Below are 19,081 nucleotides of genomic sequence, written 5' to 3'. Positions count from 1 at the left end.
GGGGCACAGTGCGAGGCTGGGGTGCATGAGCCCCCTTCCCGTGCTGACCCTCCCTGCAGGCCATGCTGATGGAGGGGATCCCAAGCTCTCTCTTTTTTACCTTCTGTGAAAGCAGTTTTGCTCAGAGGAGATCTGATGCCCCATCCTGCAGGAAGTCATTGTCCCCCATCCCCCTGTTGTGCGTCATCCGTCCGTGTCCCACCCCACCCCCCCCCCCCCCCAAAAAAAAATATGATTCATGGCCAAATGGCTTCAGGGAATCACTGGCTTGTGACGAGTGAGGGGTCCTGAGCTGCTGCTGCACCCCAGGAAGGGGCTGGGCAGGAGGTGCAGAGATGCTCAGCCTCCTGCCCAACCCGTGCTGCGGGCGGGGAGGGACTCAAGGACACCCAGGCTGGTGGAGATCTCAGGCTGCTCTGCTCTAGCTCCTGCTGCTCACCGGGATTTCTTTGTGTGGCAGGAGACGAGGGTCTCCGCTCCCAGGCCAGCACCTCGACAGCCAAGCAGGGGCTGGTGGTGGGAGAGGCCCCGAGCCCCCACGGCCTCCTGCGCCCCTCGCAGCAATGTGCAGGGACCCGGTGAGGAGGTGCAGTGCCTCTGCCTCCGGCTGGGATCAACACCGAGTGTGGTGCGTGCTGTGGGCAGCCGGCCTCGACCCATCCAGGCCTCCTCCGCGTGTACGGGCCGTCCCACTGCTGCGTGCCTGCTGGAAGGGCCCTGCTTTTGGGGTGCTTGGGGCCGCAGGCTGAGCCTTCGGAGGAGGAGTGGGGTTCTGAGTCGTGTTCAGCGCCGGACGTGGCCCTCAGGGCATACATGAATCACTTTCGGTTTAATCTCTGATGAAAACATGAGGGGATTTGGCATCATTTTAAATATGGCTGAGCAGGGTTCTTATTTCCTCAGATTGAAATTTGGGGTTCTAGCTCAGGGAACTTAACCGGAAAAGTATTTCATTTAAAATTCTTCTTGTTACTGAATGCTTAGCAGAGTATTTCCTAATAACTGCTGGAGCTTGTAGAGGAGTACTACTGAGAGAGCAAGAGGCACTGTGAAGAAACATTCCTACAGCAAAGTACTTCAGCACTTGGAATTAACGCCACCCTCAGCTCTCAGCAGCAAGTGTCTTCTGCTGAGTGTCTGGATGCCGCTCGTTCATGCAACGTGTTGGTGGTTTGGCAGAACGTGGGGTGAGGGTTGCTGAAAATTAGGACCAGGATTTCATGAGCAACTGAAGGTTCGCTAGTCCCAAACTGAGACACTCTTCACCTCTCCAAGGGTGGTGTGTCAAGGCTCCATGTGTCCTCTCAGACCACCTCTCTGAGACCTTGGCGGGCTTCCCAGAGTTTCCATCTGGGCAGGGTTGACGGTTTCAGGTGCCCTGAGGGAAAATGCCCTGCTTCGGTGCTGTCACCCGTCTGTAAGGCTTGCTGTGAATTGGGCGTACTTCGAGGCAATTGTTGTAGGTTTGCATTTCACACTTTCCTATTCTCCTCAAATAAAATTTCAGGCTCTTCCTAGGTTTCTTTGGGCCAAGAGTGAGAAAAGCTCCCCAAAGAAAAGAGTCTTTTGTAGCAATAAGAGTAGGTTGAAGCTGGACTGTAGGTGGAACCCTCTGGGTTCCATTCTGCTGTGGTTCCATGACAAAGTTCATGGGGTCACATTTGATGTGACAAATCACGGTTACTGTCACATCACTCCAAGATGCTGTGCATCATCGAGGTGTATCTGCTCAGCTTTCCAAACGGCACATGGCTAGAAGAGACAGATCTGGAGACCTGTGTCAGCTTTCTGCTGTGCTGTGGTGTTCTGCAATAGCAGGAGAAACTGCTGAGGTCCTGCAGCATCGGAGAGGTTTGGTCTGGAGGCAGAACAGGCATTTCCATCCACAGGTTCAGGGGATCCCCAACGTACTGGGGTGCCAAGAGTATCCAGAACTCTTGATTTTGCCTTTTTATAACATGCACTGGCTGGGGTCTGTCTCTTAATGTGTGTTTTGTTTGTAATGCAGGGTGAGGAAGGCCCTCCCAGTTTGGAGTACATCCAGGCCAAGGACTTGTTCCCCCCAAAAGAGCTTGTAAAGGAGGAAGAGTCATTGCAGGTAAGGAAGTAAGAAAACAGAAACCATCGGCTTCAGGATGTGGCAGGCTCTGTAGCGTGAAATCGGAGAGCGCTTCTCCAGCCCAGGATGCGCTCCAGAGGCCGCAGGTTGGCCAGCACTGTAGGTCACACTCGCACCAGTGAGCCCTTCATGTGCATGGAGGCTGTGGGCAGCTGCTTGGTGCCTCCTCCCCCTCCTTTCCAGCCCTCCCAGGATGCTGCAGTTCACGTGGCGTCACATCTGCTGCTCAGATACAGCTGAAGCATGATGCAACACCGCTGTTCTGGGTGTTCCCTGCCCTCCACCTGTGCTGGCGGTGAGGAGCCGTGCTGCTGTATCACGCCGCAGCAGGCAGGCCCTCTGTGGGACAGGTAGTGTACCGGAGCTAGGCTGTGCTCTGGATGGCAATAGCGTGCCGTATTGCAACAGCTGATCTGACTCTCATGTACATTGCTCCCGGAGTTTTTCTGTTGCAGAGCTGTTGGAAAGAGAAACCACCATATGGAAAGAGAAACCCGGGTGGTGCCAACCTCATGCTGCAAGAGACCCTTGAAAGAGACCCAGGTGCCACTGCTGCTGTGCAGCAAGGGCAGTGGGAGCCGAACCTCCCAGTGTTTCTGGCTTCTTTAGCACAGTCCCCTGCCACCTTGTCCCAGTGCTTGTCATCCTGCTCCTATGGCCAGAGCCAGGCACACAGTGTACGTTCTTACTGTTGTTGCAATAGTCGAGGATGCTCAGAGATTGGCATTGTTTCAGTAAACAATGCTGGTAAAAGCAAGGACTGAAATGTGACAGCTGGAAGGCTGACTGGGAAAGAGCAAACGTGGGCTGGGAGGCGTGCAGAGGCTGCGGGTCGGTGTCCCGAAGGTGGAGCTTCTGAGGTGGCTCTGAACGGAGAGCACCTGGAGAAGAGCACAGCCTGCTTGAGTAGTCTTCATGGAGGACCATAACGTTCGCCCCTCCCAAAGGATAATTCGCATTCAGTAAAGAGAATAGTGATTTTTATTCTCTTAATATAAAATGAAGTCTGAAAGGGAGCCATCGACTTGATAACAAGCTGCATTCAGGCACCGACAGTTTATTCCAGGATTCCCCTGTCAGTTCTTGGAGCTTTACCATCCCATCTCTAATCTCTCTCCCTTCTGTTGCTGTGTGAAAGAGCCACGTAAGCAGACAAAATACATGCCAACTAAAAACAGCATTGGCAAGTATGCATAATAGACTGCAGAAATAGAGAGAGAATATTTTCTTAATGTCAAATAATTAATATTTTAAAGGGTTTTCAGACAGGTGCCAGCCTAAGGTTGTTATTTATGTTCAAGTAACTTAAGAAGGGAAAATTCTTTAGGACACTTGTCGCTTGCACAACACATCACATCTGAAATCCAGGAAATTCACTTTTTAGGCATCATGTATCCAAGCCATAGATACAGCTTAGAAATAAAGACAACGTGGCCTGACTTGTATTAATTACAGTAAAATGAATTGTCTCATAGGATCCCCTGGCTGGCAAGTGAAGGGCTTTGGCTGAAATAGTTATGATATTTTTGCATAACTGGTTACCAAAATCACCTGGTGTAGGTGGCATTCAGGGAACAAAAAGGAGTCTGCTTAGCTAGGGCAAAGAGGCCTGATGAATTCCAGGCTGCTCCACCTTTTTTTTTTTTTTTAACAAGAAGGAAAAAAAAACCACCACACATTAGTCTTGGCCATCTGCCAGGATCCCCTGTTTTAAAAATAGCTACAGCATGTCTGGACTGATAGGGAAAAACAGACAGACATTTGATTTATCTGCTACCTAGATTAAAAGAAAAAAATAATAATACAGGTAGCTTCATCACGGTTTCCTCAGTCTTACAAAGCACTATACACAGAGATTCCTTCACAGCCTTGTTAGCAGAAAGTGTGCCAACCTTTGTTTCATTTATTTACCTGGATTAGTACCCAGGGGTTCTGTAGGGCTGCCGAGAGCCCCCTTTGCTCCTGTGGCGCAGCAGCATCACGCGCATGACTGCACCTTGGGCAGAGGACTCGGGCAGCATCGGGCTGCATCTGGCACTGTGCAGAGCCTCCCTGAGGCTCCTCCTCAGCCCAGGCTGTGTCTGAGGTGGTTCCCTTCATCACGCTGCCTGCATCAGCGCTATGTTGACCTTCTGTAAGAAGTGGGACCATAAAGCCCCCACCTTGCATGCAGCATCCTCACAGCTGGGTGGCCACGGTCGGTACGCGTAGCATTTGTGGTGCACACCTCTCTTCTGCAAGTAATTGCCTGCCTGCAGCTGCTCACCGCTTCCCGAGGCATCCTTGGCAGAAGAGCCATCTGGCGGGGCTGGGCAGTGGGTACCAGCGCTGTTTTGTGCTGTACCTGCTCTCAGCAGCGCACAAAAAGCACATTGATGTGATTTTCCACAGGAGATGCATTGTGGATGCAGTAGGAGGAGCGGCTCTTGGCATTAATGGTGTGCAAAGTGCTCAGCATGTGTCCTAACTAGTGGTGTCTCCTTTCCAGGTCCCGTTCACTGTGTTGCAGGGTGAGGGGGTAGAGTATCTTGGCCACGCAAACGATGCTGTGATCGCCATCTCCAACTACCGGCTTCATATCAAATTTAAGGATTCTGTGATCAATGTAAGTCTGGATCTGCCTGTTCCTGCTTCCTGAACCGTAATCTCGTGCAGTATTTTGGGATGAGGGGTGGGGGAGGCACAAGCCATTTGTATGGTTTGCAGCCTGGGAACTGTGCCTCTTCAAAGATGCCAAGCCTGACATCTCTTATTACTGCTGGTCACGCAGTTGCTGTCCTGCTGCTGCATTTTGGAGGGCAGATGGGGTTCTTCTATAGATGATAATTAGGTCTTTCCCTTGCTCTTCATTTTGAAGTCCAGCATTAAGCTCAGGGGTTTTAAGACTTGTTAAGGTCTCTTGTAGGCCAGAGGCCGGTCTACCTGGCACTTCTTTTATTTGGACATCAGCATCCTAGAGTCAGCCAGTGGGAGCCTGAGGCTTTCTCTCATTGTATTGGCATGCCATCTTTTATTGTAGCCTTAGTTTGGCTCAGTTGCCTGTGTTTATCTAGTTGTGATTTAGTCAGTAACCGGCCGATGGTGGGAGACTAGCCAAGGACAGAACAGAAATCAGAATAGTAATCCTTGAAGGAGACTCTATGCTGGATTGTGAAGATTCCTAAGCCTCGAAGTGGGTTTGTAGTTTGGGCTAGGAGCTCGTGTTTGTTGACAGAGCCATGGCTGGGAGCGATGGGCCTATGGGCTGGGCTGCTGTTTCTGCTAGTATGATGTCTTGTCATGCACTGCTTCTGTCCCTTGCAGGTGCCTTTGAGGATGATGGAGAGCGTGGAGTGTCGGGATATGTTCCAGCTTCACATTGTCTGCAAGGACTCCAAAGTGATCAGGTAGCCGTTGCTATCTTATAGATGCCACTGCAGTTGCCGTGATCAGCTCTGGCATCTCTCTTTGTTCTGTCATTGGAATGAAGCTCTTTATGGTCAAGGTTGCTCTGTTTTTTTCTAGGACTTGGTGCTTTATTCCTTTTTCTGGTTAAGCAGAGCAGAGCTCCCTGTCTTTGTCTCAGCTGGATATATGTACCCACTGAGTATGATTTGCATTTGGGTTTGCAGGTGCCATTTTTCCACCTTTAAGCAGTGCCAGGAGTGGCTGAAGAGGCTAAATCGAGCCATTGCCCGCCCTGCGAAGCCTGAGGACCTTTTTGCATTTGCCTACCATGCGTGGTGCTTAGGAGTTTGTGTTGATGAGGAGGATCAACATGCCCATCTCTGCCGTCCAGGTAAGCTCCTGGCCCATCTGCTTCCTGTTTTTTTGTCCAGAAGCACAGCAATACAACATGAACTACTGTTCATAAACTGATGCCTTGCTGTGTCTTACGTTCTGCTGTGGCCACAGCCCAAGTTAATCTTGCTAAGGGCCGTTCCGTACCTAGCCTAGACATCCAGCTGATGTCCGGATGCAGCTGGATAACACGGACAGTAAAAGGAACAATAAATAATAAGCACGCTAAGGAGCATTCTGAGCCAGCAGCACTTAAATCCCCTTCTCCCTTTCTCCTTGTGAATGAAGAAAACATCCCATCCTTTAGTACTTTCATCATGATAATGAGACAGCTCAAGCAGTCTTGTCCTTTGACAGTAAATGTCATCAGCATTGAGGCAGCATCATTAATATCAGTCCATCTGCATCTCTTCTCCAGTGCTTAGAAATGTCATGACATTCCTGTGATCAAATCTGCAGAGATGTCTGGCTCATTTTCACTCAGGCACAAATGAAATGTTTGAATCCATAAAGAGGAAAACAGAGTTGTGATAGTGCCCTCGTGTGGATTGGAAGTTTGCCCTCTCCTGGAACACAAAGTTCACTTGCAGTTGCTTTCTCTTTGAGAAGCTCCAACATGAATAAAGGGAAATTAAAATGAGTGATAAGCCCAGCTTTAGACTTAGAAAAGTGTTGTTACTAAGAGAGAAGCAGTAGCCAGAATGATGCAGGTTTGGATGGAGGGATGGGGGATGAATAGTATATCTGAAAGAGGTACCAAAAAGAAGTTAGTAGAGAAAAAGGTAAAAGGTGTTCCTGCTCTGTCCCAAACACCAGCAATTAGGAGATATTTGATGTCTTTCCCATACAGAAAATATTATTCTCTAATATAAATACATTTACCTGCAAAAATTGTTGCTGCAGGATATGAATGAGGCAAAGAACATTTCAGTATTTATTTATTAACAAGATTTGACACTTGAGCACCAAAGACATCCAGTATTTGTAAGGTGAGGCTAAAACATAAGAGGAAACTGAGTCACCCTCTGAGAGAGCAGTCTGCAAAAACTGCCTCTGGGGTGGGCTGCGTAATACTCTGCCATTGGCTTCCCAACATCCGCTTTGGAAGCCATCTCCATCAGAAGGGAAATGCAGATGAAATTAACACCACCGCCCTCAAAACACGCACTGAAAGGGGAAGGCTATTTCTCTGCTGCTGAGATTGGGAGGTGATCTGACTTGACAAAAAAAGCAGAGGAACCCGTGCAAGGGACAAGTCGTTTTGGCTTCTGAATCAAGAACCCTGCTGTCCCAGCTGTCCTGTGGTTTCTCTCCAGCCTGTGATAGTTGCTGTGGAGCTGCCACTGATGTTTAAATTTTATCAGTTCTGCTTAGCTGTCAGTAAATACCCTGTGCTCTACCATTCCAGGAGACCACGTAAGATACCGATTCGAGATGGAGCTGGTGAGGATGGGCTTTGACTTGCAGAATGTCTGGCGAGTCTCTGACATCAACAACAATTACAAGTGAGTGTTTCGCCACTAGGCTCTCCCCGCTCTCCTCTTTTCTTTCCTTCTTCCCTTCACAATCCCCATGCAGAGCAGTGGATGAGTCAGTCTCCAGCTAATCCTCCTTTCAGGTCTTGATAACCCTCAGGCAGATCAGCGTATGAGCCAGATCCCCTTTCTTTCCTCCTTGAAGAAGGAGTACACTCCAAACATCAGAGCTAGCAGCAATTCTAAATGCTGACTCAGGTAGTTTGTAATGTGGTGGCCATAATTTATCCTTGAAGACAATCTAGGGTCTTGGAGAAATCATCCATCGTAGGGTTGCCTTTCTGGTCAGTCTTTCTAAAATGCTCACATTGAAAATTAAAAGTTTGCATAAAGTCAGGCAGCTATTCACCTGTGTCAGGAAACTGGGGACAAGCCAGTGGAGGGCTCTCAAGGTACTGAGAAGTCTGGAGGAAGAGCTGGGTTGGTTCAGTCTGGTGAAGGAGAGGCTGAAGGGCGATCTGCTTACAGCCTGCAGGGCAGTTACAAAGGTGATGGAGTGAGACTCTTCTGACACTGACAGGTGATAGAACAAGGGACACTGGCCTCAAGTTGCAGCTTGGGAGGCTCAGATTGGGCATGGGAGAAGTGTCCTTCCCCAGAAGGGTGGTGCTTTGCTGGGACAAGTCCCCCAGGGAGGTGGGAGGTCTCCATCCTTGGAGCATTTCAGGTCTCAGCTGATCTGGTGTTGGATGTGGTTCCACTGTGGACAGGAGGTTGGAGTGGAGATCTCTGGAAGGTCCTTCACCCAGCACGTCAGTGGTTCTCGCCTGTCTTCTGCTCCTGGAGAAGAGCTCTTGGAGAAGCGCTTCCGCATTCTTTGCGGCAGGTGGCATTAAGCCAACAGGTTTTTATTAAGCTTTGACTGACATGTTCATTTCTGCATTCCCTTTAATCCTTTGCTTGAAATGACTGGTATCCCTCAGTCTTTTCTGTATTTCTCAGACAGTAAAAACATCCCCAATCACCTTTATATTTCCAGTTTCTTGCGGAGACCGTGAGAAGCCTCAGGTATGCTGACCTGGGGAAATCCCTGTGGAGTTTTTGCAGTTTGCTGCCTGTTACCTTCTCTCATGTGCTTCCTCAGGAATCCAGGCATCAAACAATCTATTTGGGCTGTGATTTATTTTCTTCTTATCCATACCACATTATTGCTTTTGGACTGTTACGTGACTTTGTTGACAGCATTCACACAGTTTTTCCAGGAATTTCAAATAAAAATTGTTTTCCTGAACTGAAACTCAGTTTCAGAATGCACAACAGGTAGGTCCGTGCCGCAGGTACAGTCTCTGTGTGTCTTTGAAAGCAGCCAGGCTTTCCCTCACTGCTATACTTTGGGATGTGGTTCCCTCTGACTGCTTCAGAAAGTCCAGCTTAGATTAACCACCTGTGGTTTGCTTCCTGGGAGTTATGACCAGCAATGCACAGCTATTAGCCAACTTCTCTGAAGACAGATGTTTGGTTTTCAACCAAACCAGGGAAGAAAGAACTTGAAACAAACCTTAGCAAGCTGGATGCAGGCCTGGTTGTGCTTTCCTTGGGTCTGCTAAGTTCCTCCTTGGGGATCCTGGCAGGTCTCAGCTTCCTTTCTCAGCAGACATCCCAAGATCTTAAAGGTGTTGTAATTTGCTTGTGCAACTCAGAAACCAGTTCTCTCTTGCTGCTCCAGGGAGTGTGTCTTTAAATCCTGCCTTGGCTTTTGATCATTAACACCTGCCTCTATTCACAGGAATCAGGTTACTTTTTAACTGTTTATAGTCCTTTTTATCTTTTATTTCCCAGCATTGACAAAACAATGTTGTTAGAGACAGGATACTCCAAGGTAATGACTTTGTTCGTTGTCTTTCAAGTCTGTTCCGAGATGTTCTTATCTGGTAACTATTATCTTCTTCCTGGCGACAGCCATCATAAAAGTAGAGCTATACAAGCATATAATAACCACTCCTTCAGTCATGATAAAAGTTATACTCTTTCAGCATACAATAATAATAAAAATATTACATAATATCTCCATGGCTTTTACATCCTCAGTGATCTGTACACCCAGAGAACTGTGCATGCTCTGACATACGCCAGCTAATGCACCCATGCTGTCTGAGCTAGAAGTTCTTTTCATGTTGCCCATGATGCTAGGAGGGTTGATGCACACACAGTTCCTTCAAAAACAAACAAAAAAAAATCAAAGAAATTCACCTTTCTTTTGCTGTTGATGCTTGTTTTCAGCTTTGATCTTTTTACAGTCACGGTTTTATTTATTTTTGATTTTATGAGAAAAAGCTGCCTGCAGTGCTGTGGTATTGTTGAAGATATCTGATGTTTCCTACTCATTTCTGTGACTGCTCTTAGTTCATAGTTTGTCTTATTTTGTTAGACTTCTCTACAAATCTTAATACTTTTCTCCACTTTCATGGGAAAGGTGATGCTTCATGTTCTTGCATTCTGTGAAGGAGGATCTCTCACTGGGGTGGTTGTTGCCTTTGTGGCAAGAAGATGCTTCATCTGTCCTTGTTTGTAGGTGTGGCTAGTGCTGATTTATGCATTGGTGTTGTTAATGCCTTTTTCTGGGATCTAACTTCACAGTTTCAAAAACATTCCATTTCTTGGTTTGGGTCGGCATGGTCCTAGGGGTGCTACAGGCCACCCCTCCATGAGTCACATTGCTTTACTCTTCATTTCTTTCCATGTGCTGTGTGAGCACATTACACAGCACAGGGTCAAACATGGGTCCCTTTGGGACTCCGTTTCTCACAAAAAATAACCGGTTACGTTCTGTTACTGTTTCTTGCTTTTCAAGAGTTGCTGTTTCTCACGAGGAGCTTCTTTCAAGTCTTTGGTGAGCAACCTGTAAAAAAAAAAAAAAAAAAAAAAAAAAAGCTATGAAAATCCAAATCCACTGTCAGCTTTGTGAGCTACTTGTTCAGTGGTGCCTCCAGCAAGCTCTAGATACGCGATATGCGACCTCCCTCCACAAAAGCCATGTTGACTCTTCCCAAGTGCACTGTATTTACCCTTGCACCAACTGTGCAGTCAGTGGCTTTGTACAGAAGTCAGACTTGAGAGGTTTCCCACATTCGCCCCAGAGAGCTTTTTACAAAATTGATACCGAGTTTGCCACCTTTCATTCCTCTGGCACCCAAGCCAATGTAAGCAATAGATTACGCATCTCAGTTAATCATTCACCTGGTGTGCATTTGGGTTGCTGTAGCAATGTTGGGTATTATCTGGTCCTGCTGATTAGTTGCTCTTCGTTCTTAGCAGATAGTTCTACAGCTTCCCCTGCTGAAGTTTTCACATTAATCTCTTCTTGTGCCTTGTCCCTTGTAAAACAGGGGTAGGTCTCGCAACTTCTTTTTCTCTGTGTGCTCCTCCAATGATCACCAGTGTGTAGATAGTTTTGACTTTCTGCTGTGATCTTGCTTATCTATCAGACCTCCGAGGTGTTTGAAAAAAGTCTTCGTAGTTTTAATCTCTTAATAGGGCATTTCTTGAAAACTGCATGATTGCTTTGTTTTTACTGTTTTTTAATTGAGATTCACATTTGGCTCCTCTCAGGTTTGTGTCCTTTGGAAACGTTTCCCCTATTTGAAGGATGTCATTGTATTTCTAAAATCCTACTTTCATTCACCAACTCTGCCAGCTCTTTCTGATCCTTTTTGATGTGTTTTATATTACATTGAATAGCATATTTAATTAAGCATCGCATCAACTGCAAGCTTTTTTTTCACTTCACTTCCTTTCACTTTCTCTTGAAGTGTATAACAATGAATCTTTTCCCCTTTCTGAAACAGACTTCTACTGCAGTGGGAAACTTTTCGCCTTTAAATATATTTTTGACTTCTACTGTGCAATGATCGCTGCAACAAAGCGATTTTTCAGTTACTCTGTTTTGGAGCAGCTTTGTGCATGCTTAGGACCAAAGGAAGAGTTATATGTCTTTTGTATTATTTGGCTGGTACCACCAAGAAGCAGCTGATCATTTCTAAAAACGTAGCCTTTGTCTAATGTGTTATCATGATGCTTATGTATTTTATGTGGAAGCAATGCAGGTCTCCCATTGCAATTTCTGCCTTTGCAGCCTCTCTGAATCTCTTTCAGCCTGTCATGGATGTTGCTGCTGCCATGCTCCTGTGGTTGTAGTGTATCCCTAGTACTATCCAGTTTCTCTTTAGGCTTGGGATTTCAGTCCGTGCACTTCTTGCAATGTGTGTTGATGCTGGCAACTCTTGGCCTCATGATTTCACCTTCATTTTTTCTTGGAACAGACAGGACTTTGTTAGATCAATCTATTCTGGTCTTCCTACAAAGCTTCTACTCCGAAATCTAGGGTACCACTGATAATCTCCCTTGTGCCAAGTTTATAAGGTGCTGGTAAGCCAACATACTCCTTTATCCTGGCTCTTCATGTCCTCTAGCCTTAGGAGCACAGGTCTGTTTATCTTCATCTCAGTGCCAATTTTTGTGCACCCTCCTTAAATTTGGCTTAACTTCTTGAGGCTGTCCTGTGTCCTAACCTGAATTTTATTGACTTGATCCTTATTGTTTTTGTAAGATTACAGAGTTTGTGGCTTAACTCTTAGAAGATATGTAGAGCTTAGTGATATGGTTTAGTGGATAACTTGTTAGTGTTAGGTCAGAGGTTGGACTCGGTGATCTTGGAGGTCTCTTCCAGCCTAGATGATTCTGTGATTCTGTGATATGCTCCTGTACTGAAACATTCTTGTATTTATTCTCCCCAGTTTTTGAGACATCTCCCGTAACATTTCATCTGAAGTGCCAGGAAAAACAGGTTCTGTTTTGATTTAGATGAAGACCATTCTTTTACAGACCATGGCTATTCAAAAAATCCCCCCAGATCCTAATAGGTACTAATCATATTTAACATTCCATTGTTCTTGATCACACTTCAGTGCTTTTCTGATTTCCTGAGCAATTTTACAAGTGGAATATGAAGCACTTCAGAGAGTGCTACCACACACAGATGTTCTGTCCTCAGCGTCTTACCCAACAGCTTAAATTTTCCTTACTGGATTCTCTTTCCATGCCCTATCGTTATTATACCATAGACCAACCTTGCTTTCTGTCCAGGGCTTTCTGAGAAGCTGTCTAGACACAGTGTGAAGTGACATTTTTAACAGGTCAGGCAGGTCCTTGCTACCATCACAAACCAGGTAACATCAGCTAGGATAGCCTGGATTGAGGGGAGCACCAGGCCACCCTCTGGAGCTTACCTGCTGGATAGTTTCACCCTCCTCAGTTTGCTTCCTGTCTGCCCTGAAACATTCCTTCCAAACGATGTGGGTTATAGCCTGGAGCTGAGACTGCTCTTTGATGTTTCTTGTCAGGGCTTTGTCTGCCTGAGCTGCTGGGGCTTGGCTGGTCCGGCATCCAGGCGGTGCTTCCACTCCGAAGCCTGCAACCTGCCTGCCCGCATGTAGCCACATGCTGGGAGCCCAGGGGCAGACCAGTTGCTGCAGTAACCAGGAAGCCCCTGCACTCCTGAATTTTCACCTGTGCTTCATTTTGTTTGCGTTGCTCTTAGCCCCTTTCCCCAGCATGCTATTTGACTTTCCCCATCTTTCCCTTGGCTCCTGTCTTGTCCTACTGTTAACATACACTACAATTGTTTTTTTAACGTTTGGGGAGTTAAGCATTTGTAATCCTATTGCCTGTTCCCCAGTCCCCCCTCCCCCAACTTCTGTTTCAGCCAGACTGCTTTGAACTTCTGTGCATTTAGATGTGGCACTTTGTTACTGCAGCTCTGTTTCTTAAAGAGTTTTGTCCCCTCTGCTATAGCTGTACATGCTTGGAGTTTATCCAGGTGACCAGATTGGTAGGGACTTGCCCATCACATTTATGTCACTGCTGGCACATGTTCAGATAATAACCTCACTAAATAAGATACTATTTCAGATCTCCCTTGTATCATTTTATTGTAGCACAGACCAAACCATCATTGCCATCTTTCTAGGCAGAGATCTACATCTTTGTCATAGAGGTGTGTAAAGCTTGTCAGTGGTGACCTGTTTCCTGCAAGTGCCAGATAATTATTTACTAAACATAGTGTGCGTTTCTGGGTTTGTAAGTACTGCAAGAAAACCAACCTCCCCACACACAATGACTGTTTCCCTAAACCCTCGTGCACATTTAAATCCAGAGCATGTTCTAAAGGCATCCTTGGGAAGTGCTGGGATACTTGGCATGGGCCCAGAGGTGAGGCCTGATGTTAAGGGAGGCTGTCATCTCCTAGCTCATTCCTGACAGCATTTTTTGGGGTTACTTTTCCTGTGTTGGAACTGTACTGAGATAGATATGGAGAGGAAGAGCCATGCAGAGTTTGGGAAAATGTGAACTGCTCCTGCACTCTGTCTCTGTACAACTTGTCTAGTACATATTTTGGTCACTGAGTTCTCATCTTGCCTTGCTGCTATCTTTTTTCCAGGCTTTGTTCCAGTTATCCCCAGAAGCTGCTGGTGCCTGTCTGGATCACGGATAAGGAGCTAGAGAATGTGGCTTCGTTTAGGTCGTGGAAGAGGATCCCTGTGGTTGTGTACAGGTAAACAAAAAAGCAAACCAGCGCGCTCCCCAAGTCCCCAGTAGTTGCCCTTTAGACAGGCCTAGGAACTTGGTCTGTGATGGTAAAGCAGGATGTTCTCCCAGAGAGAAAAATCTTTGGTAACTGCTGCTTCTTTCCTGCTTGCAGTTAGATCTGAGGACAGAGGTGACTTTCCTTCTGTGCGAGATGCAGCAAGAATCCCATGTCAAATTCAGGTTCTCTTTGAGTTTCAAAACATGGTCACAAATTGAGGTGTGCCTAGCTGTTACTTTGAAAAGAAGTCTTGGCCAAAATGAGCCTGCTGCTGCATGGCCCTTCGATCAACAACTTATCACGGCCTCGATATACATTTTAGTACCCACATGCAAGTCATTCCTGTTTTGACTGAGTTGTGAGAGTTTGAAAACATGTAAGTAACAGGTAGGATGAAATATTTGCCTGTGGCTGAACATCACTGATTCAATAACTGGTAAATATGGAGAGTACCTCTTCCCCATCAGAGCAGCCTTCCAAAAATTACCTATATGTGAGGATGCATGAGGTTAGGCAGCAAATAAAGCAGGGCTTTTCAGGGCAGGGGGTTGATTTCTCATTAAACATGTCTTCTAGGAGGCTGACATGTTTGAACAAAATGGGAAGTTGGTTGCATAGGTGTGCAGGAAGATACCTCACCCAGTTGGTGTATGTTGTAATGTATGTTGTGGTTTCTAGCATCAGACTTGGTGTTAGCAATTATTAAATCCAAATATAAAAAGCTTTGAAAATGTCAGAGCTGCATTACAAAGGAAAGCCCTGGGAAGCAAGAAAGCCAGGAAACAAAACCAGCAAATTTACACATACCTTAACTCTACATCTTTGTTTTACATGGTTTGTGTTACATGCTGGCAAAACAGCATGCTGTTTCTACAAGAACTGAATTCTACAATGAAGTAATAATGAGCACTGGTTATCGCATGGAGCCTTCCCCTCTTTGCGCAGCCAAGTCAGCTAAGAAGTTAATTGTATTTGTGATTATTTCTGCTAAAAATGGGCTGGCACTGGAGACTGTCCCTGTGTGCTTCTCCACCTGAGGGCAAAGCCATGTCTTTTTCTACCCTCTTAAAGTTATTTTGTTCAGTGCTTTATAATATCACTATAAAGGTACCCAGTAATTTACAGGTTGAGCTGCAACCGTTTGCAGCCTGGTATCAGATTACAAGATGCTGACAAGTGATGTTATAAGATGGGTCCAGGCCTTCCCCATTTCTCTCTCATTTTCACGTGCTCTTTAGCCTTTGCCCTTGAACTTGAAGCATTTGGCCAAGAGGGTCTATGAGGGCCATGGCTGCTTCTGGAGTACCTTGTGCTGTGCCAAGGGGAAGGGACAAAATGCAGAGCCTCACACTCAGCTCTTCATCACCTACAGCTCAGGAGAGAGGACAAGTGGCCTTGGATGCATTCATCCCAGGGACTCAGTCACCACAGGACTGTTTGCTAGAGTTCAGAGATTTTGGAGAGCAAGGCTGAATTCAATGGCTGACATTCGGATCTGTAAAGCATGACACCAAAGGTATCACATTATCAGTTTCCTTACAAAAAGTATAGTTTAGCTGGTAAGCAAAGCAGAAATATGGATCTCCATCTCCGAGTCCTCAGTGGAGGACACGCACAGTGGAGATTCAGGACCCTCCAGGCACAACTCACTTTTAAAGCAACACAGAGGATGCAATCAATTATTTAGTTGACTACAGAGGCAGACGGGCATTGTATGCCAGCCGCTCCTCGTTATTACTCTGTCTGCACACCCACCTTCAGAAGACCTTGGGACTACGTTAGCAGGAGAGCTTCTCGCAGATGCTCAGCAGTCGCCTTTGACTGTGTTCATGCTGCAGTGAGTGTCAGGGAAGCAGTGGGCAGATGGTGGACGTTGCTGCAGCCCCATGCTGAGCATTGGTCTCAAGCCTTCTGGTCAAGGTGGAGTGGGCCAGGGCTTTCATCTGCAGGCCTGGAAACTGAAAGCACTCGCATGAACGCATCTCAGGTGGGAATCTTTAGGTGATGCTGAGAAGCAGCAGCTCTGTAAACCCTCTCGGCAGTTTCTCATGTTTTAAGCTGAGCTGCTTGACTTTGTGTTGTGGGTGAGAGCTCCTATGGCCAGAATAACAGTCAGGAAAATCAAGATGGCATGTGCTAAGAACATCACATCTGCTCTAGCCTTGTGTTCTGAGTGAATCTGGGAGTAAAAGATCAACTGATAAAATACAAGGCATGTCATACTCCAGCTTTGGATTCTAAAAGGGTCTTGAGTCATCTAGACTAAACTGAGGATCCCTGGGGAATACTTATGTCCACATAAGTTAACATGCTATGGCACTTTCTACCATTCCAGTTTCAAGAAAAGATCATTTTTCCTTGGGGAAAACTTCCATTAAGAAAAGAACCAAAACTTCATACACTCGTGTTGTGGAGATCTGCAGGAGACCACAGAGTCAAGCTAGCTATGGGTGCTCCCCTGATCTAGGAAGCTCACTGCAGGCATGGTTTTGGTTTTGGTTCTTATACTGGCACCTGCTAGACTTTATGCTTAGTGATGACTTCATGCTCATCAATGTTGGCCATATTTCCTCGTGTTTATTAGCACATCATTACATCTCTTGAAACTGGTTACCTCAAGACCATGCCCTGCCCAGTATTTGTTGCGCTGCTCAGAAGCCTGTGGTACCAAGAAATTCTCTAAATGTAGTATGACACTTTGGCCACGCTTCTAGTACTGCATTGGACAGGCCATCACTGACTGCAGGTGGCCTCATACAACTCACATCTACACAGCTAAAGTCTTTTCCTACCCTCTGCACCCCAAAACAGTGCTGTCACATCCAAACAGGCTGCTGGGAACAGTCCCTGGCACAGCACCTGCGTGTCCCAGAAACGTGCTCAGGCGCTGTCTGGGAAAGTGCTAGTTGGCACAGGCCGAAAATTGTGGGTGTGCTAACAAACAGGCTTGGATGATCACAGGCCGGTGCTTAAGTCCACACCTTGGCTCTGTTTCATTTACTAGTATAAACAAAGCCTTTGCTGCTGTCTGTATTAACCATCCTTCAGTGATCCCAATGCCAGAAATAGACCTCCTGGGAGTGTAACTCATCTTGCAAAACAAAACGGCAGCAGAGGATGGCACCAAATGAGAAAGGACTCCAAAGTATTTTGAGTTAGCTGCATATGAATATTATTTTTTGGAAGTCTTCAGTTCAGAATCTTCATCAGTATTAATTATGGGATGTCATTAGCAATAAAAACTTTTTCAGTGTTTACTGGTAAGTTGCTTCAGGAGAATCTTGTCTCTGAGGAGCAAAACCATTTCTACAAACTGCAGTAGCTCCTGGTGAGATGACACCACTGTTGAAAGAAATTCAAAGTTTCAGTGTATTTTCTGGATGTACTGCATTATAGCAAATAATGTGAACAAGCATTGTCATCCACTGTGGAACAGCAGAGCCCATAACATGGGGATGACAGCATGAGGAAAAAGAGACACCTTCAAGAGTGCTTCTACTACTAGCCCCCACCAGCAACTGAACAGCCTTTGAGTGATGGGTTGAGACTTGTGCTAGCGTGTTTTAGGATCTAGGCTGTTATGTATTCTGCTTGGCCACCAATGCAGGTTTTTCAGAGGTGTCAACCTTCAAAGAAAATATTTGGATGTTGTCAGCTGTTTTATCTCTGTCTTTGTTCTTACTCTAGCTCGTCTTCAGAGAGGTGTCACACATGGGGCAGTGGGACAGGGAGGGGTGAGTGCACAGGGCTGTCCAGGTTCTTGTCCCCTCCCTGAGAAGGGCCAGGCACCACGAGCAGCGTCTCAAGGACGTGTAACAGACAGGACAGGGATGCAGGTATTCTGCCCTGCTGTGTCTTTGGAGCAGCCAAAGCGTCTTAGACTTCCTGCGGCATATATATTCAGGAGAATGTATGGTTGTGTTTCGTGGTCACTTGGTGGACCTACCCACCATGAATTAATGTATTTGTAATTCCGTATCACTGTGGCAGTGAGTCTACTCTCTGTTATGGTTGTGGATGGATTAGAGAAGGAAGCTTGTGTGATTGTGAAGATGCAGGTGTGTGATGTGGTGTCATAATATTTTCTGTTTTATTCTTTTCTTAATAATTCCTTGCACATTCTTAACCTTTCTGCTTCCTTTGAGCACTGAGCTGAGGCTCTTTCAGACCTGCAGTGGCTTCAAAGTCTTTGAGATTTGGCAGCTTATTGTGCATAACAGTTTTCATGTCATAACTGGGATACTTATTGATCATCTTTAAATACTTTTCAATTATTATTGTTACATTTTTATCGCTCGGTATCATGAGATCCTCTGCATTTTTTCCAGTCAGCTATGACTCTCTTGGATAATTCTGTAGCACCAGCAAAATTTGTCACATAATCATCCACTCCCTTTTCAGGCCACTTGTGACTGACTTGACAAGTATGTTCATGTGAAAAATGAGTACTTCTTTCTATTTCAGACCTTCTGTCAGGCCTTGATTAGCAGCAGCCAGGGTAAGGTTCACATTGTAGGGGTTATTAGTAAACACTAATAAAGCTCAGGCCTCCACCCAGAAACTAACTAGTCCGATGCTGAGTGAGTTAATCTTTCTAATTTACAAGCACTAAATGAAATGGTTTAACAACCAGTACATAATGTAAGGGAGGAAAAAAAGTGAAAATAGAAGAACAGAACAGTAGTACAAGAAATAACTATGACTTTCCCAAAGCACAGCCATATTTATTTGAAGTTCTCTCTAGTTTCTTAGGGGAGTAATGACAAGAACAACTGGCAGCTTCCCCCTTGCTACAGAAACTCTGGATCATTTTAGTGGTGGTCAAGATCCCAGCACGGCCACCGGTCCCAGGGGTGCAGCTGACCCTGGAGCTGCCGCCATCCGCTGGCACTGCGTGTTCCTGACAGCCACTCCTGCAAACACTGCAGCAACCTGCTCCTCTGCAATCTCGTTTTGCCAGCTGTTCCAGCTCCATTAGCCGCTCCTGCGCTACTCACAGCCATCCTCTGTTCCTCAGCGCTGAGATTTGAGTGACAGCCTCTGTGTCACTGCTGTCGTTATGAA

The 19,081-nt window shown here is 46.2% G+C and overlaps 1 protein-coding gene across 8 annotated transcripts in view; it reads left to right on the top strand.

Moving 5' to 3' along the window:
* The window catches only part of MTMR4 (myotubularin related protein 4), a 52,929-nt gene that overhangs the window by 25,086 nt on the left and 8,762 nt on the right, over nt 1–19,081 (top strand). For all 8 annotated transcript variants that reach the window (XM_040532089.1, XM_040532092.1, XM_040532094.1 and 5 more), the window contains 6 exons: nt 2,009–2,098; nt 4,608–4,724; nt 5,423–5,505; nt 5,731–5,897; nt 7,308–7,404; nt 13,871–13,984. In XM_040532089.1, the coding sequence (XP_040388023.1) occupies nt 2,009–2,098; nt 4,608–4,724; nt 5,423–5,505; nt 5,731–5,897; nt 7,308–7,404; nt 13,871–13,984 (668 nt within the window). The remainder of the gene's footprint in view (nt 1–2,008; nt 2,099–4,607; nt 4,725–5,422; nt 5,506–5,730; nt 5,898–7,307; nt 7,405–13,870; nt 13,985–19,081) is intronic.

This window comes from Cygnus olor, chromosome 20 (assembly GCF_009769625.2).
Source record: "Cygnus olor isolate bCygOlo1 chromosome 20, bCygOlo1.pri.v2, whole genome shotgun sequence".
NCBI lineage: Eukaryota > Metazoa > Chordata > Aves > Anseriformes > Anatidae > Cygnus > Cygnus olor.
Note: the sequence above shows the minus strand (reverse complement) of the source record. Positions and strands in the feature narration are given on the sequence as shown.